General features: G+C 46.4%; 1 protein-coding gene across 4 annotated transcripts in view; it reads right to left on the minus strand.

Moving 5' to 3' along the window:
* The window catches only part of LOC138751247 (zona pellucida-binding protein 2-like), a 94,857-nt gene that overhangs the window by 65,384 nt on the left and 4,949 nt on the right, over positions 1 to 24,524 (minus strand). For 3 of the 4 annotated variants that reach the window (XM_069913299.1, XM_069913300.1, XM_069913302.1), the window contains exons 3-4: positions 21,774 to 21,899; positions 2,195 to 2,338 (exon numbers count right to left, since the gene is read on the minus strand). In XM_069913299.1, coding sequence (XP_069769400.1) covers positions 2,195 to 2,338; positions 21,774 to 21,899 — 270 coding nt within the window. Of the gene's footprint in view, positions 1 to 2,194; positions 2,339 to 21,773; positions 21,900 to 23,685; positions 24,436 to 24,524 lie in introns of those variants that run through there. The other variant, XM_069913301.1, reaches the window with a different exon arrangement.

The raw sequence follows: 24,524 nt of genomic DNA on the forward strand, positions 1-24,524 counted from the left end.
GCTTGTACAGCTCTGGGGCTCCGGGCATCTGTGGGTTGAGGTCTAGTCTGTCGGGTAGCAGCAATTTGTCCATCCCATGTGGAAAATTTAAAATATAATAAATTGATAGGCTCTATCAATTACTCTAAAGCCATAGAGTGAGGAATGATAAGCTTTATTATATTTTAGACTTGTAGCTGGCTCAATTCTGTGCTTGACTGAGAACAGGGAGAAGGAGGTCAACCTTTATTCCAGGGACACAAGGGGAGGAGTTACCAGCAAGTGTGTCACCAGTGGGGGAAGGGCCAGCTATCCATCGGCAGTTACATATTTGTATCACCACACTTGCTAATCCAATTTACCACATTATTATCAGAATCATTGATATAGATAACAAACAACAATGGATCCCTGTGGCACACGAATGTGAGAAGCAATCTTCCACCACTACTCTCTGGTATCTCCCATCCAGCTATTTCCAAATCCAGTTCACTACTTCACCAGGAATACCCAGCGTCTTACCCTTCCTGACCAACCTCCCATGTGGGACCCTGTAAACTACATCCACAGCTTTTTTTTTCATCAACTTTCCTGGTAACCTCTTCAAAAAACTCTACAAGATTGGATAAGCTTGACCAACCACACACAAAGCCATGTTGATTATCCCTAATCAGTCCCTGGCTATCTAAATAATTATGTATCCGATCTCTTAGAAGATTTTCCAATAATTTACCTACCACTGACGACATACTCATCGACCTATAATTTCCAGTGTTACTTTCGGAGCCTTTTGTAATCAACGCAAGTTACCCTCCAATCCTCTGGCACCACACCTGTGGCTAAGTACATTTTAAATAGTTCTGTAGAGCCTCTACAATTTCTACACTAGCCTCCCTCAAGCTCCGAGGGAATATCTTATCAGGCCCTGGGGATTTACCCACCCTTATTCGCTTTAAGACATCAAGCACTTACATTACCTCAGTTTCCAGAACCTCACTGCTTGCATTTGAGCCAATTTCTTGAGTGAATACTGATGAAAAATAATTAAGATTTCCCCCATCTCTTTTGGCTCCATACAAAGCCAACCACTCCGATCTTCAATGGGACAAATTTTGTCCCTTATTATCCTTTTGCTCTTAATATACCTGTAGAAACCCTTAGAATTTTCCTTCACATTATCTGCCAAAGCAACCTCGTCTTCTTTTAGACTTCCTGATGTATTTCTTGAGTTTCTTCTTGCATATTTTATATTCAAGCACCTCATTTGCTCTATGTTGCCAAAACCTGTTATACATCTCTCTCTTCTTCCAAACCACATCCCCAATATCCCTCAAAAACCAAGGTTCCTGATGCCTACTAACCTTGCCTTTAATCCTGATAGGAACATACAAACTCTGTATTCTCAAAATTTGACCTTTGAAGGTCCTCCACTTAATTCACACAACCTATTCCAATCCATGCATTCTCGATCCTTTCTCATTTCCTCAAAATTGGCCTTTCTCCATTTTATAATCTCAGTCCGAGGCCCAGTCTTATCCTTTTCCATAATTAACTTAAAACTAATAGCATCATGATCACTGGACCTAAAATGTTCCCCTATACATACTTCTTTCACCTGTCCTGTCTTGTTCCCTAATATAAGATCCAGTATTGCACTCTCTCTAGTTGTTACCTCTATATATTGATTTAGAAAATTTTCCTGAATGCATTTGACAAACTTCAAACCATCCAGCCCTTTTACAATATGGGACTCCCAGTCAATATGTGGAAAGTTAAAATCTCGTACTATCGCAGCTTTATGTTTCCTGCAACTGATTGCTCACTTTACAGATCTGTTCCTCCAATTCTCACTGACTATTGGGAAGTCTATAATACCCATGAATGTGGTCATACCTTTTCCATTCCTCAGCTCCACCCATGTAGCTTCAGTAGACGAGGCCCTCTGGTCTGTCCTGCCTGAGCACAGCCGTGATATTTTCCCTGACAAGCAAAGCCACTCCTCCCCCTTTCATCCCCCACCCCCCCAGCGTTCTATCCTGTTTAAATCAATGGAAGCCTGAGACGTTGGAACATGCAATTCTTCTAGTTCCAAATACAACATCACGTCATAGCGATATTAACTACTAATTGCACATAATGTTACTGAACTTAATGAATACATGACAGATGAGAACATTTGTCTGTCAGATGTTTTTAAATAAAATGCAAAACCTACCAAAGACTATATATCTGACCAATCTTTTTATGTGTTTCAGATCAAGCCTGTATGTAAGGTTACAGGTGTAATTTCCAGAATCAACGACATAAATAGTATCAAACAACAAGTTTCCATTGTCTGTGATGACAAATCGTTGAGATTCTAAATAAAATCAAAATAATAGTATTACAACAATCATTTTGTACAGTATTTTGCAGAAAATGTATGATATTGTACAAAAGAAAGGCTAATTACATAATTCCTAACTGCTTTTCAATTTAGGCTACTTTCACGATATCATTAATTATTCTGCATTTCTAGATATTAAAGATAGATTATATCTTCGATCATATACCTGCACGTAATATGAACAGAAATGAAGAACTCAGCCAGTCAAACAACATTTATTAAAAGAGAAAATTGTCAATGGTTCAAATCAATGACTATTCCTCCAAGCTATGTAACATGTGCTTTATGTAAAGTAATATTAAATTGTCTTATGAAAACTAAAGTGAAATGCAGTACATTGTTAAATATCTCTTCTCTTTGGCTTGGCTTCGCGGACGAAGATTTATGGAGGGGGTAAAAAAGTCCACGTCAGCTGCAGGCTCGTTTGTGGCTGACCAGTCCGATGCGGGACAGGCAGACACGATTGCAGCGGTTGCAAGGGAAAATTGGTTGGTTGGGGTTGGGTGTTGGGTTTTTCCTCCTTTGCCTTTTGTCAGTGAGGTGGGCTCTGCGGTCTTCTTCAAAGGAGGCTGCTGCCCGCCAAACTGTGAGGCGCCAAGATGCACGGTTTGAGGCGTTATCAGCCCACTGGCGGTGGTCAATGTGGCAGGCACCAAGAGATTTCTTTAGGCAGTCCTTGTACCTTTTCTTTGGTGCACCTCTGTCACGGTGGCCAGTGGAGAGCTCGCCATATAATACGATCTTGGGAAGGCGATGGTCCTCCATTCTGGAGACGTGACCCATCCAGCGCAGCTGGATCTTCAGCAGCGTGGACTCGATGCTGTCGACCTCTGCCATCTCGAGTACCTCGACGTTAGGGGTGTGAGCGCTCCAATGGATGTTGAGGATGGAGCGGAGACAACGCTGGTGGAAGCGTTCTAGGAGCCGTAGGTGGTGCCGGTAGAGGACCCATGATTCGGAGCCGAACAGGAGTGTGGGTATGACAACGGCTCTGTATACGCTTATCTTTGTGAGGTTTTTCAGTTGGTTGTTTTTCCAGACTCTTTTGTGTAGTCTTCCAAAGGCGCTATTTGCCTTGGCGAGTCTGTTGTCTATCTCATTGTCGATCCTTGCATCTGATGAAATGGTGCAGCCGAGATAGGTAAACTGGTTGACCGTTTTGAGTTTTGTGTGCCCGATGGAGATGTGGGGGGGCTGGTAGTCATGGTGGGGAGCTGGCTGATGGAGGACCTCAGTTTTCTTCAGGCTGACTTCCAGGCCAAACATTTTGGCAGTTTCCGCAAAGCAGGACGTCAAGCGCTGAAGAGCTGGCTCTGAATGGGCAACTAAAGCGGCATCATCTGCAAAGAGTAGTTCACGGACAAGTTTCTCTTGTGTCTTGGTGTGAGCTTGCAGGCGCCTCAGATTGAAGAGACTGCCATCCGTGCGGTACCGGATGTAAACAGCGTCTTCATTGTTGGGGTCTTTCATGGCTTGGTTCAGCATCATGCTGAAGAAGATTGAAAAGAGGGTTGGTGCGAGAACACAGCCTTGCTTCACGCCATTGTTAATGGAGAAGGGTTCAGAGAGCTCATTGCTGTATCTGACCCGACCTTGCTGGTTTTCGTGCAGTTGGATAATCATGTTGAGGAACTTTGGGGGACATCCGATGCGCTCTAGTATTTGCCAAAGCCCTTTCCTGCTCACGGTGTCGAAGGCTTTGGTGAGGTCAACAAAGGTGATGTAGAGTCCTTTGTTTTGTTCTCTGCACTTTTCTTGGAGCTGTCTGAGGATTGTTAAATATAAAATAGACATAAAACACGAAAATCTGCAGACACTGTGGTTGAAGTAAAAATCTCAGCAGGTCCAACAGCATACTTTATATAGGAAAGATAAAGATTCTTAACAAACATTTCAAGTTTGAGCCCTACATTAAGGTATGAAAAAATGTCCAAACAAAATGGGGAGGGGCACCAGCCCACAGGCAGTAAGTAATAGGTGGATAAGAGGAGGGCATACCAGCGAATGGAGGAGGGGGAGGAGGTGGTTATGTGAATGGAGAGGGAAGGGGGTGAGAGCTGAAGGAGAGAAGACAAAGGGAATGGGAAGGGAGAATAGACTAGCAGAAACTGGAGAAGTAGATATTAATGACATCCAGTTAGAGAGTGCCCAGGTGGAAAATTAAGTGTTGCTCCTCCAATTTATGGGTGGTCTTGGTGGGACAGTACATGAGCCCATGGAATGGGGCTCAGAATGAAATGATTGGCCGCTGGGAGATCCTGGTCACTGATGCAGACAGAGCAAAGATGCTCAGCCAATCGATCATCAGTCTGCGTTCAGTCTCTCTGAAGAAGAGATGATCACAACAGGAGAACCAGATTCAAAAATGACTCTCGTGGATACACAAGTGAAATGTTGCTTCACTTGAAAGGACTGTTTGGGGCCCCAAATGGTAGTGAGGGAAGAGGTGTAGGCACAGGTGTTGTACTTCCAGTGGCTGAAGGGGAAGGGGAAGGAGTGAGTGGATGAGGGAGTCATGGAGGGAGTGATCCCTATGGGAGGTGCAGAGAGGAAGATATATCTGGTGGTAGGATCATGTTGTAGGGTGGAAATTATGGAGAATAATTTGTTGTTTGCTGAGGGTGGTACGAGAGGACAAGGGGAATCCTGTGATTGTAATGTCGGAGCATATGGGGCCAGGGCAGATGAGCTGAAAATGGAGGAGAAGTGGGTAGGGGCTCAGTTGATGGTGGTGGAGGGGAAACCATGTTTTTGGAAGAAGGAAGACATTTCGTATGATCTGGATGGAGGTCTTCATCTCAGGAACAGATACGAAGGAGACAGAGAAATGGATTGGAATGGATTCCTTGCAAGGGAGTGGATGTGAAAAAGTTTAGTTGAGATAGTTAATTCAAGTGAATGGGTTTGTAAAGTATTTCAGTGGAAATATTTCAGTGGAATATTTCAATGGAGAGAGTGCCATTGAAGATGAACCAGGCGAATTTAAGGTTGGGTGGAAATTGACAGCAAAATGAATGGTTGATGAGCTCATAGTGGGTGCATGATGCAGCCCCGATGTAGTCATCAATATAGTGGAGGAAGAGTTGAATGGCTATGCCTGTATAGGCTTGCATCATGGATTGCTCCATAAAGCCCACAGGCACAGCTGGGACCCATGCGGCTAACCATGGTTACTCTTTTGATTTGGAGAAAGAGTGATGAGTCAAAGGAGAGTGAAACATGATAACCTGCAGATGCTGTGATTGTGGTAGACACACTGAAATGCTAGAAGAACTCAGCTGGTCTTTTCAGCATCTATAGGAGACAAAGATATTTTCCTGACATTTCAGGCCTGAGCCCTACTTCAAGGAATAATCAGAAAAGGCAGAAGCTGGATATATCAGAAAGTTTCAGAATTCCAACAACGGGGGAGGAATCCAGTTCAAATAAAGGTGTTAATTGGATATAAGCGACTAGGTAGAATTGATCATGTCTGTGCAAAGGAGACAGGGAATGGAGATACGACAGGGGAAGGATGGGGGGGGGGGGGTGGTTTTTAAAGAAAGCCAGAGAAGTCAATATTAATGCCATCCGGTTGGAAGGTGGTCTGTCGGAAGAGGAGGTGTTATTCCTCCAATTTACGGGTTGTCTCATACTGGCAGTAAGCAAGACTATGGACAGATATGTCGGCAACAGAAGGGGATGGAAAATTGAAATGAGCGGCCACTGGGAGATCCACGCTATTGTAGTACACAGACCTTCCAGTCTGCATCCAGTCTCTCTGACATAGAGGAGACCACAGTGGGAGCCCAGGATGGGACCCCTGAAGATTCACAATGAAATTTTGTTTCACTTAAAAGGACTGTTTGGGGCCCCAAATGGTGCTGAGGGGATGTGGGCCCAAGTGGAGCATCTCCTGTGGTCACAGGATAGGTTCCAAGAAGACGATTGGTGGGGAGGGAGGAGTGGACAAGGAAGTCATGGAGGGAGCAGTCCCTACAGAAGGCGGAGAGGGGAATATGTGTCTAGTGGTGGGATGAAATAGGTAGTGGGAATGGCGGAGGAGGATATGGTGGATGCAGAGGCTGGTGGGATAGAAGGTGAGGACAAAAGGAATCCTGTCCTTGTTGCACGTATGGGCAGGGGGGGGGAGGGCACATGTGCAGGCAATGAAGGATATGTGGGTGAGGGGCATGTTGATGGTGGTAGAGGGAAAGCCACATTATTTGAAGAAAAAGCTCATCTCTGATGATCCGGCATGTAAGTCTTCATCCTGGTGCAGATGCGATGGAGACAGAGAAATTGAGAGAATGGAATGTAATCTTTACAGGGGACAGGGTGGGAAGAGGTGCAATCGAGGTAGCTATGGCAGTTGGTGGCTTGATAGGAGATGTCTGTCAAGAGTTTGTCTGATATGGAGGCAGAGAGATCGAGGAGAGGGAATGTGCTGCTAGAGAAAAGGATGTTATTAAGAGTGAGAACATGTTTTGCCAGGCAGAGAAGGGTGGTAGTGGAAGATGACTGTTTAGGTATCTTATCAAGAAAGAAACAATGGGCTGGAGAGTGACCTGAATGGGGTATGGAGTTGTAAACTGATAGTGAAAATGAGGCGATCAAGTTCAGGGTAATGGAACTCATTGAACAAATGGAGGGTATGTGAAGTATCATGGATGCAGATGACGAGGTATTGGACCGGAGTGAGGGGGGAATGGAGTCGAGGTAAGATGATACTAGTTCAGTGGAGTAGGAGCATGTGGAAAGAATGGATCTAATTGGGTATGTGTATCTTGGGTAGCAGGCAGTAAGGGGATAGGAAATAATGAGTTTGGCCATGAGAAGGTGATGACCAGAGGTGATGGTTAGAAATGGTGTTGGAGATGGTAGCTTGATGTGCTGTGGTGGGGTCCTGTGGAAGGGCTAAGTAAGAGGAGGTGTCTAAGAGCTTTTGGCTGGCTTCAGCAAGGTAGAAGTATGACAGATTATGTTGTGCTTGATTTGTATATAGATATGTTTTTGGGAGATAAATTTGGGCAGGGTTTTCTTAGTGTCGGTCAAATACAAACACTTTAAAACAGATTTTATTTAAAATACTGGAATTCTGCTCATGCTAGATGTGTCAGCCCCAGAGCCTTTGCAAAAGCTTTGGAGAGTGCCCAAGAGACTTCTCTAACAGATTGTTGTTTAAAAAAAGGCAACAGATTAAATAACGTTGGAGCCGCAGGTTGTCTGAGTGGAACTTGCTGTTCTAAGAGGGGCATGTGGTTTTGCAAGCAGAGAGAGTCAAACAGATTTTCTCTCTGGGCGAGAGAGAGATTCAGTTCTCCAGTTTTACAGTCAGCAGCAGCAGTGGGACTGGAACAGGACAAGCTGGCAAGCTTGTGGAAAACCCTATATGGAAGGGTTTTGGAAGGTCAAAGCCCTTGTGGTTCATGCAAGAGGAGAGGACTGGCTGTCTAATGTTTCACTTGAAATAAGAGAAACAAAAAGGAACAAAAAGGAACTCTGTGGTGACCTGAAAGAAAAAGGTTATCATCTGGAGAACCCTGAGGGGGCAAATTTATTTGGCAAGACACTGAAGGGGCTGATTAAAAAGGAAGCAGTTGTGGGTGTCCAGCATACCACAAATCTCTCTGAAAACCAACAAGAATCTTCCTGAGCAGTAACCATTTACCCTTCAAGCACCAAAGCTTGGTGAACTTTATAAATGTTAAATTCTGTGCACAGAATAGAATTGCCTGCAATGAGTGAACTTGGAGGAACGAGAAGTGAGATTGGACTATGTGCACTTAGAATTAGAAGGGGGTTAGGTTGGTTAGTTAAGTCAATAGTGATAAGTTAAAGTGTGATTCTGATAATTAAAAGCAACTTTTGTTTAAGTTAACCATTGTCTTGGTGTGAGAGATGAATAAAACTGATATAAAAATATGAAGATGAGGAAACTAATATCTTCTTCTTTGGCTTGGCTTCGCGGATGAAGATTTATGGAGGGGATAAATGTCCACGTCAGCTGCAGGCTCGTTTGTGGCTGACCAGTCCGATGCGGGACAGGCAGACACGATTGCAGCGGTTGCAAGGGAAAATTGGTTGGTTGGGGTTGGGTGTTGGGTTTTTCCTCCTTTGCCTTTTGTCAGTGAGGTGGGCTCTGCGGTCTGGTAAAAAGTCCACGTCAGCACCAATGGGAAATAAAAAGATCTGGAACAGGCAGCTGCCAGGACGAGGGGTCCCAAGAGGAGAGCTATGCAAAATACAGTGTAAAATATTTAGTGTAGACGAGCTTGTGGAGTCAGGTGTGGCAGCACGACAGAATAAAGAGGCATCCACACAAGGTAAGTGTAAAACAAAGAATGATTTTACTGGTTTGAATTCCCAGTGTGTCCGCACCAGCCCGCCCACTTCCTATTTCCGGAAGTGACGTCATCACGCCCCGGCGCCACTCTCCAGCCAGCTGGCCGCTACGCAGAAGTGGAGGGCTTCTTAACCCACACGTGGCGCTAGGCACGGGCTCCTTCTCGGCAGTGAAGGGGAACCCATGCTATCTTGGATCTGCTGCGTGTTGCGGCAATTCGGCCTACTTATTCGTGTGGCTGCTTGGCTCACTACACCACCCCGCCAACCAGAATCACCGGTGATCTGACTTACAATCTTTGGGGTGTCTACCTCGCCCTTGACCCGGGGCCGCAGGTCGGAGTCCAGGTATGGACTGAGACGGTCGACTGTGAATCTGTCCTGTCAGCTGCCAATGTCCAATGTGAACACCATGCCGTCTCTCTGCAGTATCTCAAAGGGGACTTTGTACAGAGACTTGTAGGGGGATCCCTTGCTGTCTTCTGCAAATGAAAACATAATGGGTGGACTGCAGATCCGCTGGAATGTGGCTGGGTGGCAAGCCATGTCTGGACGGTGGTGTGTGTGTGTGTGGGGGGGGGGGGGGGGGTCATCCACTTGCTTGCTCTCTCAGCCTGTTCAGGATGTCTAATGCACTGGTCTGCTGGTCGAGGGGGTTTGAAGTGTAGGTCTCCTGGGATGGTAAGGGTTGTGCCATACACCATCTCTGCAGATGATGCTGGTAGGTCCTCCAGTACCATGCAGATCCCACAGGAGTTCGTCATTCCAGTTCGGCCCGGTCAGTCGGGCTTTCAACGCGGCAGTGGAACAATTCAACCAGTCCATTTGCTTGGGGATGGTAGGCTGATGTATGGTGGAGCTGGCTGCCGCAGAATTTCACCAGGTTGGACCAGAGGAAGGAGGTGAACTGCGCTCCTTGGTTCGATACGATGTGGATCAGGACTCCAAAACACACAACCCAGGTGTTGAGGAAAGCTCGGGCGCACGTCTCTGTGTCGCACATAGCCATGGGTATCGCCTCTGGCCAGTGGGTGAATCTGTCAATGGTCGTGAACAGATATTCCATACCCTGGCTTACTGGGAGGGGGCTGACAATGTCGACATGGATGTGTTCGAACCTGTGTTGTGCCTGCTCCAAAAGTCTGTAGGGGGCTCTGGTGTGCTGGTGCACCTTGGTATGATGGCACTGTAAGCAGGGTAATGTCTCGGCAGAGCCCATGCCATACAAATTTGTCTGAGAGCAGGCGGACCGTGAACCTTATGGAGGTTGCGATAAACCATGTTTCTGGTTGAAAGCCCACCATCGGCAGGTCATGAATAGGATCTGCCTTGGGGACATAGTAGAGATGTCACACAGCAGGGTTGGTTCTCCTGGTGTGGGGCAGAAATCTCTGACCTTCAGGCTAGTGATGGCCGTCCGGTATGCCTGGATGTCTGAACCCTCCCTCTGGTCCTTGGCGAGCTGGGCGAACTTGAGCCCTCCCAAGATTGCAGCGCTCGTGGGCCGGGGACAGCGTGTTGGCTACTACATTGGCTTTGCCAGTGACATGGCAGATGTCTGTGGTGAATCCGATATGTAGGAGAGGTGCCGTTGTTGTCTTGCCGATCACGGGTCCGAGACCTTGCTGAGTGTGCAGATCAACAGTTTGTGGTCTGATTAGGCAGTGAACACTTTCCCCTATAGCACACAGCAGAAGTGTCCTCTTGCCAGGTACAAGACCAGCAGTTCACAGTCGAACACGCTGTTTGAGCTCTGGTGTTTGGAGGTGCTTACTGAAGGCAGCAAGGGGTTGCCAGTGTTCGTCGACCCATTGCTCTAGCACCGCGCACTCCGCTCTGTCTGAAGCTTTCATTGTGAAGGCAGCAGGGAGGTGGGACCAGGTGTGCCAGTGCCATGGCCTTTGCCAGCACTGCGTTGGATGTGTGGAAAGCCTACATGGCCTCTGACATCCATTGTGCTATCTTTTCATCATGCTTGACAAGGCCAAACAGAGGTTGCATGAGGGTGGCTGCTCCCAGGAGGAAGCGATGGTAGAAGTTGACCATCCCCAGGAACTCCTGTAGTCCTTTGGTCATGTTCTGCTTGGGTTACACCTTGTCGGGTAGTGGTGTGGCGCTCTCTGGGTTGATGCAGTGCCCCAGAAAGTCTATTGTTTGCAGGCCGAACTGGCACTAGGCTGGGTTCACTGTGAGCCTGAGCTGCTGCAGACTGTCAAACAGGCAGGTGAGCTGCGTCCTATGGGCGTTGGCATTGGGTTGGCAATGAGGGTGTCGTTGAGTTAAATGAGGATGAAGTTGAGGTCCTGGCAAACACATCCATTAGCCGCTGGAATGTCTGGGCCATGTTTTTGAGTCCAAAAGGCATTCTTATGAATTCAAATAGGCCAAATGGTGTGATGATGGCTATCTTCTGGACACTGCTGGGGTGTACTGAGATTTGGTGGTACCCTTTCATGAGGTCCACCTTGGAGAATACCCTGCAGCCCTGTAGTGAAATCCTGGACATGTGGGATGGGGTACTGTTGCCTCATTTAGATGTCAGTAGTCACTGCATGGACGGCAACCGCCGGAGCTCCTCTACACCATGTGGAGCAGGGAGGCCCATGGGCTGTTGGAATGCCAGATGATGCCCAACTCCTCCATGGCGGTGAACTTGGCTTTGGCTTGTTGGAGTTTGTCTGGTGGGAGGCACTGGGCTCGTGCGTGCACTGGGGTCTGGCAATGTCTATGTGGTATTCTAAGCTATGTGGTGGGTTGGAATTGTGGATGTTCAGTGCCAATAGAACCAGGTATTTGACCAGTACTCATCTTGGTCCAGGGCATGGATTCCCAGTGGCAGGAAAGAGCATCTTCAGAGGGTGAGGGGGAAAGACTGGAATATTGTGGTGTTTACTAATCAGCATCTTGTCATGTCCACCAGAAGTCCAAGAAATGCCTGTCCCACAGCTATAATGCTGCACTCCCACTGAAAAACAGCATCTGCGACATGGACGATGACCAGCCGGGTGCTGAAGCTGGGAAAAGAGGACCCATTCGCCACTTACAGGGGAAACCTTTGATGTTGTTTCTCACCTCAAAGTGTGTGGGTGGGATAAGGCTAATCTCCACACCAGTGTTGATGAGGAAATCCCTCTTGGTCCTCTGGTTTCTGAGGTAGAGTAGGCCTTCTGTGTGCCAACCACTGAGGTTACTATCGGTGGCTGGCCTGCCCATTTCCCATTGCTGTGCTAGTTTTGGCGGTGGGGTATGAGCATGGGGAGGGGGGGTACACCGCCAGGTGTTCTTGCCCCATTTGTGGTGGTAGAAGGAATATTCGTTGTTCTGCTCTGCGCACCCTTCATGTTGGTTATGGGTGCTGCGACTGTGGATTCAGCCATTGCTGCATTTTCTTGCGATCAATGCTGGTTCCAAAATGTTGGAACCGTCAGGGTCACCACTGTAGTGTCTGCTGCGGCAGCACACTGAATAAAGAGACATTGATACAAGATGAGTGTAAAACAAAGACCGACTTTACTGGTTTGAATTCTCCGAGTGTCTGCTCTGTCCTGCCCACTTCCGGAGACAAACCCTCCGACTTCCGGAAGTGACACCATCGTGTCGCGGTGTCACTCTCCGGCCGCCATACAGCAGTGGAGGGCTCCTTAGCCCGCATGTTGCGCTAAATGTGGGCTTATTCTCAGTAGTCAAGGGGAGCCCTCGCCATCTTGGACTGGCCACATGTTGCGGTGATTTGGCCCATTTACTCACAAGGTTACTCGGCCCGCTACAAGCTCTTTATTTAATTTTAATTTACCTATTTTATAAACCAAGACATCTGATTATTTATAATCAGGGACTGATAAGGGTTTCCATTTTTGGATTTGCTTCTGTTAGTTCAGCATCTATTTAAATGGAGGTGAACAATTTCAATGGTACTAGGTAAGTTTAACTTAATTTGAAATAATTTTGAGTTTAGTTTTTATATATTTTTGTGTTTTAGTTTTGTTATTTTTAAGTTTTTAATAAGCATTACTTTTTAAAAATGTTTCACTCGATTAATTTGGAATGTTTTCAAGAAAATAGCTGATAAAAGTCAATAAGCTGCTGGAAATCTGAAAGAAAAACAGAAAATATGGTCAAAATTCGGCAGGCTACCCCAATTAGATGGCAAATCCTTAAATTTTTAATGGATGGGGCAGAATCAGAAACAAAACCCCAGTTGTGACCTAACTGGTATTTTTAAAAGTTCAAATCATTCTTTTTTATACTTACTAATTTTTAATGATCTCGATATTGCAGATATGCCACCATATACTGGCCATCCCCAAATGCCTTTTGTCATGGTGTTGGTCAAATACCTTTTTGAACTGGGGAATGACTCCCAAAAAAGCTAAGATTTGGAACATAGTTACATGAAGGAATCCACAAGTGAGAAAACTATCTGTCAACTTTGTTGTGGCCAGGGATAAATTGTAAAAATTGAAAAAAAAATGATTCTAGATTGATCATCTGCATTCAGCCAATCTTTCTTTGGCTTGGCTTCGCGGACGAAGATTTATGGAGGGGGTAAAAAGTCCACGTCAGCTGCAGGCTCGTTTGTGGCTGACCAGTCCGATGCGGGACAGGCAGACACGATTGCAGCGGTTGCAAGGGAAAATTGGTTGGTTGGGGTTGGGTGTTGGGTTTTTCCTCCTTTGCCTTTTGTCAGTGAGGTGGGCTCTGCGGTCTTCTTCAAAGGAGGCTGCTGCCCGCCAAACTGTGAGGCGCCAAGATGCACGGTTTGAGGCGTTATCAGCCCACTGGCGGTGGTCAATGTGGCAGGCACCAAGAGATTTCTTTAGGCAGTCCTTGTACCTTTTCTTTGGTGCACCTCTGTCACGGTGGCCAGTGGAGAGCTCGCCATATAATACGATCTTGGGAAGGCGATGGTCCTCCATTCTGGAGACGTGACCCATCCAGCGCAGCTGGATCTTCAGCAGCGTGGACTCGATGCTGTCGACCTCTGCCATCTCGAGTACCTCGACGTTAGGGGTGTGAGCGCTCCAATGGATGTTGAGGATGGAGCGGAGACAACGCTGGTGGAAGCGTTCTAGGAGCCGTAGGTGGTGCCGGTAGAGGACCCATGATTCGGAGCCGAACAGGAGTGTGGGTATGACAACGGCTCTGTATACGCTTATCTTTGTGAGGTTTTTCAGTTGGTTGTTTTTCCAGACTCTTTTGTGTAGTCTTCCAAAGGCGCTATTTGCCTTGGCGAGTCTGTTGTCTATCTCATTGTCGATCCTTGCATCTGATGAAATGGTGCAGCCGAGATAGGTAAACTGGTTGACCGTTTTGAGTTTTGTGTGCCCGATGGAGATGTGGGGGGGCTGGTAGTCATGGTGGGGAGCTGGCTGATGGAGGACCTCCGTTTTCTTCAGGCTGACTTCCAGGCCAAACATTTTGGCAGTTTCCGCAAAGCAGGACGTCAAGCGCTGAAGAGCTGGCTCTGAATGGGCAACTAAAGCGGCATCATCTGCAAAGAGTAGTTCACGGACAAGTTTCTCTTGTGTCTTGGTGTGAGCTTGCAGGCGCCTCAGATTGAAGAGACTGCCATCCGTGCGGTACCGGATGTAAACAGCGTCTTCATTGTTGGGGTCTTTCATGGCTTGGTTCAGCATCATGCTGAAGAAGATTGAAAAGAGGGTTGGTGCGAGAACACAGCCTTGCTTCACGCCATTGTTAATGGAGAAGGGTTCAGAGAGCTCATTGCTGTATCTGACCCGACCTTGCTGGTTTTCGTGCAGTTGGATAATCATGTTGAGGAACTTTGGGGGACATCCGATGCGCTCTAGTATTTGCCAAAGCCCTTTCCTGCTCACGGTGTCGAAGGCTTTGGTGAGGTCAACAAAGGTGATGTAGAGTCCTTTGTTTTGTTCTCTGCACTTTTCTTGGAGCTGTCTGAGGGCAAAGACCATGTCAGTGGTTCCTCTGTTTGCGCGAAAGCCGCACTGTGATTCTGGGAGAATATTCTCAGCGACACTAGGTATTATTCTATTTAGTAGAATCCTAGCGAAGATTTTGCCTGCAATGGAGAGCAACGTGATTCCCCTGTAGTTTGAGCAGTCTGATTTCTCGCCTTTGTTTTTGTACAGGGTGATGATGGTGGCATCACGAAGATCCTGAGGCAGTTTACCTTGGTCCCAACAAAGCTTGAAAAACTCATGCAGTTTGGCATGCAGAGTTTTGCCGCCAGCCTTCCAGACACAATAGATCATTAGTTTGCAATAAAATGTATTTTTCCCCAAGGCATTGTTTTGGGCATGTTGTTTATTCTGCCCAAGAAATGCATATTGATCATAATTCCACGCAGTGAACTTCAGTCTTCAATGCTTGGGTGTAGACTCTGTGCCTACTGTAGAATCATTGCCCTGACACTACAAGTCCATTGTAGAACAAACTGGCAATCCACTGACCACTTCCATCCTTAATGTCTTTTCCATCACACCTGATGGAGATAGTGCAGGGATATAAATAATGTTTCCTATGAAAATTTTAAACAAGATTCTGTACTATTCCTCAAGATAAATTAACCAAATATTTTAAAATATGTGCATAGGTCATATGGTCATAATATGAATAATCTATGATTGCACGGTTATCTTTTTACATTTGATCTTTGACTTTTTACAATCAAACTGTGGAAAAAAAATCTAATGAGAAAGCGCTGTAGTGAGGTCGCTACAGCTACAGCTAGGTTATAGCTGTCGGTTATAGCCTAAGGCTGTAGCTTGAATCCGCAGAAGAAACACACACACCGGTAGAGTGTACTCGACATTGAATTTATTCAGTAGCAGCTCTGCCTTTTATAGTCAGTTCGGTTGTGTCATCTTTGAGGAGTGTCTTGAGCGGGCCAGCTATCGATTGGATACAGGCCATGATTTGGCCCCCTGTGATCCATTGGTAGTGTTTGGCCAGTTTCACCATTCTGCCAGTGGCCTATAGAAATGGGTGTTTCAGCCCGAACAATGCGTTCAACAACCGTTTCCTGTGTTGGATTGAGGTACAGGCTGCAGGGCACTACAGTGCATTTTTTTTTGTTTAGGTTATAATGTTTTTCAGGTTTTACCAAATATATTTTGTATAACCATGTACCAACTTGCTCACAATAAAACTAAATCTTCAATGTCAAGGATAATTGAACTATTGTAGTGCTGGGCACACCCAAGAAAGACTCATCCACCACATTGAAAGTCATTAATTACTGTTTTTATTCAAATTCAGTGCGTGTCCTTTTAAGGGCAGCATGAGCTCAGTCACCTCGTGCATGAGCTCAGTCACCTCGTGCATTGTGACATCATAATCACTGGCCCAGGCACACGCTTGGCAGGAGACTTGAGGCAGGGAGAAACCCTGACAGTGCCATCTTCCCATGGCTGCCCTGCCATGTGGCGTTACACGTGGGGTCGGTTTGCCATGAGAGAGAGTGCGCCGCCACACAAGCCCTTCAGAACCAGCTATACGTCCCGCCGCTTGGGCGGGCGGCCCTGGCGTTTGGGCATGCCCATCTGCACCGGCCATGATAGGTCTAAGTGTGCCGCCTTCAAACAGTCTACAGTGAAAATGTCCAAAGTGAAAGTCCTGCCGGACCGCTGGAGGACCTTGTATGGACCTTCGTATGGGCGTTGTAAAGGTGCTGTATGTGGACCGTGCTGAACAAATATGAATTCTGCCGAGTCCACCTCTTTGGGATGATGTGTCAGCCGGACACCATGATGCGAGGGGGCTAGCGTGGATAGTTTCTTACGGAGATCTGCCAAAAGTTTGCATGCTTGGACGTGCCCAACGTCAAAGAACTCACCAGGCAGAGAGAGCAGCGCGCCATACACCAGTTCCACAGAAGATGCCTTTAGGTCCTCCTTGGGTGCTGTTCTGATGCCGAGGAGGACCCAGGGCGAGCCATGAGAGTGGATTTCAGATAACGATGAAACCTCTTGACCAAACCATTTGCTTGTGGATGTAGGCTGTGGTGTGGTGGAGTTTAACCCCCAGGAGGTTTGCCAGCTGAGCCCAGAGCTGAACTGGGTGCCCCTGTCATTGGTGATGTGCACCGGGACTCCGAACCTAGTGATCCAATGACTGACTGAATTCCTGGCACACAGCTCTGCGGAAGCCTCTTTGATGGGAACAGCCTCCGGCCATCTTGTGGTCCTATCGACTATTGTGAGAAGGTAGCGCACTCCTCTGGACACCGGCAGGAGGCCTATGATGTCAACGTGGATGTGCTGAAATCTCCATACCGCCGGATCGAATTTCTGGATTGGGGCCTGCATAGGCTGGTGGACCTTGGAGGCCTGGCACCTGGTGCAGTTCTTCCCCATCTTGGTCACCTCCTTTTTGAGTCCGTGCCACACAAACCACTCTGCCACCATTCGCACCGATATCTTCTCCGAGGGGTGGGCTAAGTCGTGGACCAAGCTGAAAACCCTCGACCTCCACTGCAGTGGGAATACCGGGCGCGGCGAGCTGGTGGAGACGTCACAGAGCAGCGTGTCGCACTGTTTGGCAACTGAACGTCCTGGAGCTCAAGGCCAGAGATGGTGGTCCGGAGAGCATGCGTCTCTGTGTCCAGCTTCTAGGACTTTGCCAACTGTGTGTAGTCAAGGACAGGAGCGAGAGCGTTGATTGCCAGATGAGAGAGCGCATCCACCATGACGTTGTCTTTGCCTACCTTGTGCCGGATGTCGGTGATGAACAACACGTAGGAGAGGTGGCGTTGCTGGTGAGTTGACCACGGATTTTTGGCCATGGCGAGTGCCTGTGTAAGGGATGAGGTCCATGAACACAGTGAAAGTATCGAAAGTGCCAGATGGCCAGGTACAGCGCCAGGAGGTCCTGGTCGAAAGCGCTGTACTTGACCTCCGGCTGGCTCAGCTGTTTGCTAAAGAAGGCCACTGTACGTTGAGCCACTGCTTGAGTACGGCCCCTACCGCCGTGGCTGAGGCATCCACCGAGAGTGCCATGTGTGCCACCGAGCATGGGTGCCCCAATAGAGTTGCGTTGGTGAGGGCCTCCTTTGTTGCAGCAAAAACGGTCTCTGCCTCCTCCGACCAGGTAAGGACTTTCTTAGTGGTGATCAACGTGAACAGCAGTTGCATGGTGCGGGCAGCGCCGGGGATGAACTGATGATAAAAATTCATTATCCCCACGAACTCCTGCAGGTCCTTCAGGGTTGTTGGCTTGGGGAACTGTTGGACGGCCAAGACCTTCTCTGGTGCCGGGGCAGCACTTGTTGCTGGGATGGTGTGCCCCAGGAACTGCAGCATCTGCTTGCCGAACTGGCACTTGGCCACATTGACCGTGAGGCCAAACTCTGCCAGTTGGGCAAACAGGGTACGGAGGTGGGCCTTTTGCTCTTTGCGGTTGCGGCTGGCGATAAGGATATCGTCCAGGTAGATAAACACAAAGTCCAAGTCCCTACCCACTGCGTCCATGAGGTGCTGAAAAATCTGGGACGCGTTACAGAGGAATTCAAAGAGGCCAAAGGGTGTGATGATCGCCATCTTGCCAATGTCCTCGGGGTGAACCAGGTTCTGATGATAACCCCGCACCAGATCGACCTTGGAGAAGACTTGCGCGCTGTGGAGATTGGCCGAGAAGTCATGAATGTGTGGAACCGGGTACCTCTCCAGTGTGATTGCATCATTCAAATGCAGGTAATTGCTCCAGGGTCCCAAGCCCCCAGAGGATTTGGGGACCATATGGAGAGTGGATGCCCAGGTGCTGTCTGAGCAATGGACAATATCCAACTCCTGCAGCCGGGAAAACTCCTCCTTTGACAGCTGCAGCTTCTCAGATGGAAGTTGTCTGGGCTTGACGTGCAGCGGGCAGCCCTGTGTGGAGATATGGTGGTATACCCCGTGCTAGACTAAGGTGGTGCTGAATTGTGGTTGAAAGATGGCGCGGAACTCGTGGAGTATGTTCGAATACTCATCCCTGGAAGTGGCGATGGCGGCGATCTCGGGCCTGCAGGCGTTCATGGCGTCCAGATGCACTGAATGGAAAGTGCGAGCGTTGACCAGCCTCTTGCCCTTCATGTTGACCAACAGTCCATGTGCCCTCAGGAAGTAGGCCCCTAAAAATGCAGTACCCACTGAGCCGATTTCTTTTTCCCGATCTGGATCTCCGCCCAGCGGGTACTGAAGGTCTTGATGGCAGAACCATTGGCTGCCCGCAGGGTGGGACCACAAGATCGGGTGCGTATCTTGAGTGCGGTAGGGGGCAGGACAGTCAGCTACGCTCTGATCTCCACCAGGAAACGATGACTGATGGACTTGTCGGTAATGTGAAGGAGGCTGTCCATGTGGTCAGCCATCGCAGCCTTCAATGGTGGCTGGCCGAGTCATTTCCCCTAGTAGTCACAAGGTTGTCGGCAATTACGATCTTGCGCTCCCCAGCGCTAATGGTAAAAGCACCAGGCGGAATGGTGCTCCTCTGGCTTGTGCTTGGGGGACCGTTGCGGCCAGCTGGCTCTTGGTCACGCAACCTAAGGGCTGCTTCATTCTCCCTCTTGGTGCGCCAGAGGGTGTCCGCTCAAATGCAACTAGGCATGGATCTGTGAAGTCCTCATCTGCCAGGAATAGTTGGATGTCCCCAGGCATCTGCTCGAGGAAGATCTGATGGAATAGGAAACAAGGTTTGTGATTTTCCGCCAGTGGCAGCATCTTGTTCATTACGGCCGATGGTGTGCGGTCCCCAAGCCCATTGAGGCGCAGGAGTCTGGAGGCACGCTGCTGAGGGGAGAGACTGACAGTGCCAAGGAGCAGGTTCTCGAGGGCAGGATATTTACCCTCGGTTGGTGGGTTTTGTATTAGATCGTCCACCCTGGCTGCCGTTTCTTCGTCCAGCACGCTCACGTGGTAGAACATCATGTTGTCTGTGCCTCCGCCTGCCCGAACCATGTACGCATGCGATAGGTCCAGAAGGGGGGCAGTTTGATGGCAACGGCGTTGATCTCTGCTGGATCCATGTTCTTGAGACCAGAGAGGCATCTAGGCTCAACGGGGTCACCAATGTAGTGCTGGACACAGCCAAGAAAGACTCAGCCACCACATTGAAAGCTGTTAATGAGTGATTTTATTCAAATTCAACACGTGCCCTTTTAAGGACAGCATGAGCTCAGTCACCTCGTGCATTGTGACATCATAATCACTGCCTGAGGCACGCGCTGGGCAGGAGACTTGAGGCAGGGAGAAAACCCTGACAATGCCATCTTCCCATGGCTGCCCCGCCATGTGGTGTTACACGCTGTCCTGGGTAAACTTGTACCTCTCACTTTGTTCGTTTTAGATTGGTCACAGTGTTTGAGCTACCGAAAGAAAATAGACACACACATCGAGAGCAGTTCAGTGTATACAAATCTTTATTACAAATTCTAAAGCTGATATCAAACTACAATATGCAAGCCCTTCCCAATTATACTTATCAATGCCTGGAATGGTCCCAACTGCCAAAGCGGGCAACGACCACACACTTGTAGTAGGTTGTCGGGGCTCCAGTAGCAACTTCTCCACCTCTCCCGACCGGGACGTTGGCTGGACCCTAGAAATTATTCTTCTTGCTGAGAGATGTTGCCACCTCTCAGAGAGTCTCTCTCTTCAGCAGCGGGACCATGGCTTATATTACCCAATAAACTGCTTACTCAAGCACCTATTCCCAGCACAGCAAGAAAGATAAGCAAGCAAGCTAGCATGCCTAGGCTTCTATCGAATAATGTAATTTTCAGCTTATCACTTTGAATACAATGGTTTATTTTGCATCAAGGCTAGGCCTCTGACAGTCTGTGACCAAAACAAGCAGGAAGATTAAATGTTCTTGGTACACAGATGTCCTTTCATCAGATAACTGCATCTCTGGCCCCTCGGTGGAATTTAGCTTATGTCTGCTGATTCTAAAACACAAGCAGGTTCTCAGCCTTGCAGAAGCAAAGGCTGCAAAAGTAAAAAACACGGTTTAAATCTTCCATTACACACGTGGGGCCGGTTCGCCATGAGAGAATCTGCCACCACACAATTACGCTATCCTTGTATTTGAGATTTTTTTTATTTATTATCTGTAATTAATTATTAAAATATGAATCCTAAAAGGTGAGACTCCCTGTATTCATAATGGGAAGGCTCTAGTCATTTGCTTGTAGATAACGTCTTACAGTGTTGTCAACATCAGACTTTCCTACATTAGAGTTCAGTATAAGTGCACCTTCCAGCATTGGGTAAGCTAGAATTCAGCATATTTATATAGCTTCCCAATACTGTAAATTGATGACAGCTTTCATTTGATATTTAGATTAATGCAAGTGCTCATCTGACAGCATGCGTACTATTAAAAAGGGATATGTATATGGATTTCAGGCAACTTGTTCGATTTAGTAACAATTGTTTTGAAAAAAGGGTAAAATGGGTTACTATATACTTTCTTGACTGGCACAAGAAGAGCTATAATTTCAGTTATTTTTCATTGAATTCATCAGGGATTTGACAAAAGTATTTTCTTTCTAGACATGAAATTGGTGACTATTTGTGATGGGGAAAGAATGTGACAATCTAAATTAAGAATAATATTTTCAGGGGTGAAATTAGGACAAAAGTTCTCTTATAGAAGGTGAGATAAATTTTGAATTGTCTTCCACACATACTAGTTTAACTTTAGATCTGAGATGGACCAAAGTATTAAGATATATGGGAAGTTAGAGTCAGGTTAATCATGGACAGCTGAACTGACTTAAAGGTATAAATGTCCATTTCCAATGAGGTAAATGCTTGCCATTATAATAATTACAATATTAGAAATAGTACTACTGACATCTGCCTAAATTCACACCCAACTAGGCAAAGTTTATTAGTTCCTCAATCACTCTGGGATGGAAAACTTTACAGTAGAAAAATACTTGAAGAGATGAAGCGAGATTTAATGAAAGATCTATGTCAAATTGCTATTTATCAAATGGTAAAATAAAAACACTCAGGGTGTTTCTTAAAAGGATAAGGGCCTATATATTATTCATTTGTAATTCAGGGTGGTTCTAAGTTTGCAGATTAAAAAAAAACAAGAAAATAACATTTCTGCAAACCTTCAGTAATTAGTCCATTCGGGCCAATCCACTCAAACTTTGGATCCACAAGACTTTGAGGTAAGAGATCCTTCATCAGGCACTGAAGAGTCTGACCCACTGAGTAAACGTGAAAGAAAACTGGAACTAGAAATTAAAGATTTGCATAAGCTCCTGAATAGTAATTGCAATATCATTTATAAACTTATGAATAATTATACATTTTCTGTTGAAGTTTTTGATCACAAATTCTAATTGAACAGATACAAATAAACCTGATAAATGACCCCTACTGTCCTTTGTATACATAACAAATCTTGTACTAAGAAATTACCTTAACAGTTGATAATTGTGAACATAATATTAATTATATTCTTAAAACTTAACTGGGACCAAAGCCCCATTAACTATTACAATTACAACTGGAAAGTGTTTCCAAAATATTACAAAGAATTACAAACTCAGTAATAACAATTCCTACTTGGAATTTCTTTATGGTTTTCATCTTCTTATCCTCATATAGAGTCTCACATCAAAAATCTCACTCCAGCTTTTTGTGAACACCAGCCATTTAATTTTCTGTCATTATTTTCTAAATGATGGCCACAACTTCCTTGATGATAGATTCAAGCATTTTCCTTGGTGATGCAAGTCCAACTGGTCTGCAGTTTTACTCCTCTTCCCTAATTTCTTTAATACTGAGGCAACATTCTATGCCTTCCACTCTGTGAAAAATGTTTTAGAAACTAGAGGATTTTTTTTGGATGATGACAATAGTACACTCACCATCTCCAAAGGCACTGCTTTCAAAACCTTGAGATACAAATGATCAAGTCCTAGCCATCTAACAGCCTGCAGCTCCATTAATTTTGTGGATGGAACTTGTCACATCTATGTGGCTTTGTTTTGAAGAAGATCATGCTGGAATTGACATCTCTGAAGGTTTCTTCCCTGCTTGCATCTCTGGGTCATGTCCTGAGTGAAACCATTTCACATTGCTGATGCCCCTTTCCATCTTATGCATATTCTGCCCATACTTTTGAACACTAGGTCCGGCATGTCAAAACATTTCGACCGGATCCTTTAGTTTGACAACTTTACCAAACAACATGCAGTACCCAATTTAAAGTGGTCTGAAAATGGCACATTTTAGCCAATGTCCTTAAACTGATGATAAAGTCACCAACTAACTTCTTTAATCATGAAAATTCTGAAGGGATTAATCTAAAATATGTCATTAAAATATTTGAGAAAATACAGTGTTAATAAACTGATGCTTTGTAGCCTTCAATCCAAATACCAGTGGTAGAAAAACTATATTGCTTTATTTTCTCTCTCACATGCGTGTGCCCGCACCACACATTCATAGGAGTATCGCCACACATTCTGAGTACACAGCAAATAGCTGCAACCTCTCGTACATTTTCTAGATCAGCAACGTATCTGCCACGTGGACCTCATGCGTTCATAACTATTGTTTACAGAGAATCAAATTCTTCCCTTGTAGTTGGTTACTCTCTTGCTACTTTCTCAGCAGTAATATCCCAATCTTGCCACAATGATATCACAGCTTCTCTAGATAAGCCAATCTGAACCTTTTTTGGCTATGGCCCCTTAGGACTCTGTTCAAACTTTATGGGCCCCTTCCCTGTGAGGCAATCAAGTTTTGGTGTCTTCCATACTTCTCTCCTACCAACTACATAAAAAAACAAACAAAAAAAATTTATGGATGTTATGCGAGGTAAAAATAAATAAGACTTTTACTTAAATGTGCTGTGATTCCCCAGGACTGTAGGGCCCCTGTTGAGAATGGCTGCTCAAGACTGCTGTTCATAAAAACATGCTTAATAGTTCCTATACATTTCCTTTATTGATGGTGAATCACATTCTACCAAGAGCAGAGATCAAAATCAAAATGTATCAAAGGCCATACCACACGGTGTGAAACATGCAAGTCTGTAGATGCTGTGATCGTAGGAAAAGCAACAGAAATGCTGGAGGAACTCAGCCAGTTTCGCAGTATTCATAGAAAGTAAAGATATATTACTGACGTCTTATGCATGAGCACTTCTTTAAGGTATAAGCAAAGAACAGTAAGGTGTCACTATAAAGACTGAAGAGTGGCAGGGGAGGAGTTCAGAACACAAAAAAGTGGTAATTCCATAATGATAAGAGAAGGTAGAATTGATTTTGGTCCTGTTAGAGGAGAAAGAGGGAAAAGAGGAGAGGTGGGGGGGGGGGGGGGGAGGGAGAGAGTAAAAAGTGGAGGGGAAAAGGAGGAGTGAGAGGAAAAAGAGGGGAGAGAGGGGAAAAAGAGGAGAGGGGAAAAGAGGAGAGAGGGGAAAAGAGGAGAGAGGGGGAAAAGAGGAGAGAGGGGGAAAGAGGAGAGAGGGGGAAAAAGAGGAGAGGGGAAAAGAGGGGGAAAGAGGAGAGAGGGGGAAAAGAGGAGAGAAGGAAAAAGAGGAGAGGGGGAAAAGAGGAGAGAGGGAGAAAGAAGAAAGAGGAGAGAGGGAGAAGAAAGAGGGAGAAAGAAGAAAGAGGAGAGAGGGAGAAGAAAGGAGAGAGGGAGAAGAAAGAGGAGAGGGGGGAGGGAGAGTGTAAAAAGCAGAGGGGAAAAGGAGGAGAGAGGAAAAAGAGGAGAGGGGAAAAAGAGGAGAGAGGGGGAAAAGAGAGAGGGGGAAAAGAGAGAGGGGGAAAGAGGAGAGAGGGGGGAAAGAGGAGAGAGAGGGGAAAGAGGAGAGTGGGGAAAGAGGAGAGAGGGGAAAGAGGAGA

Source organism: Narcine bancroftii, chromosome 1 (genome assembly GCF_036971445.1).
Source record: "Narcine bancroftii isolate sNarBan1 chromosome 1, sNarBan1.hap1, whole genome shotgun sequence".
NCBI classification, from domain to species: Eukaryota; Metazoa; Chordata; class Chondrichthyes; order Torpediniformes; family Narcinidae; genus Narcine; species Narcine bancroftii.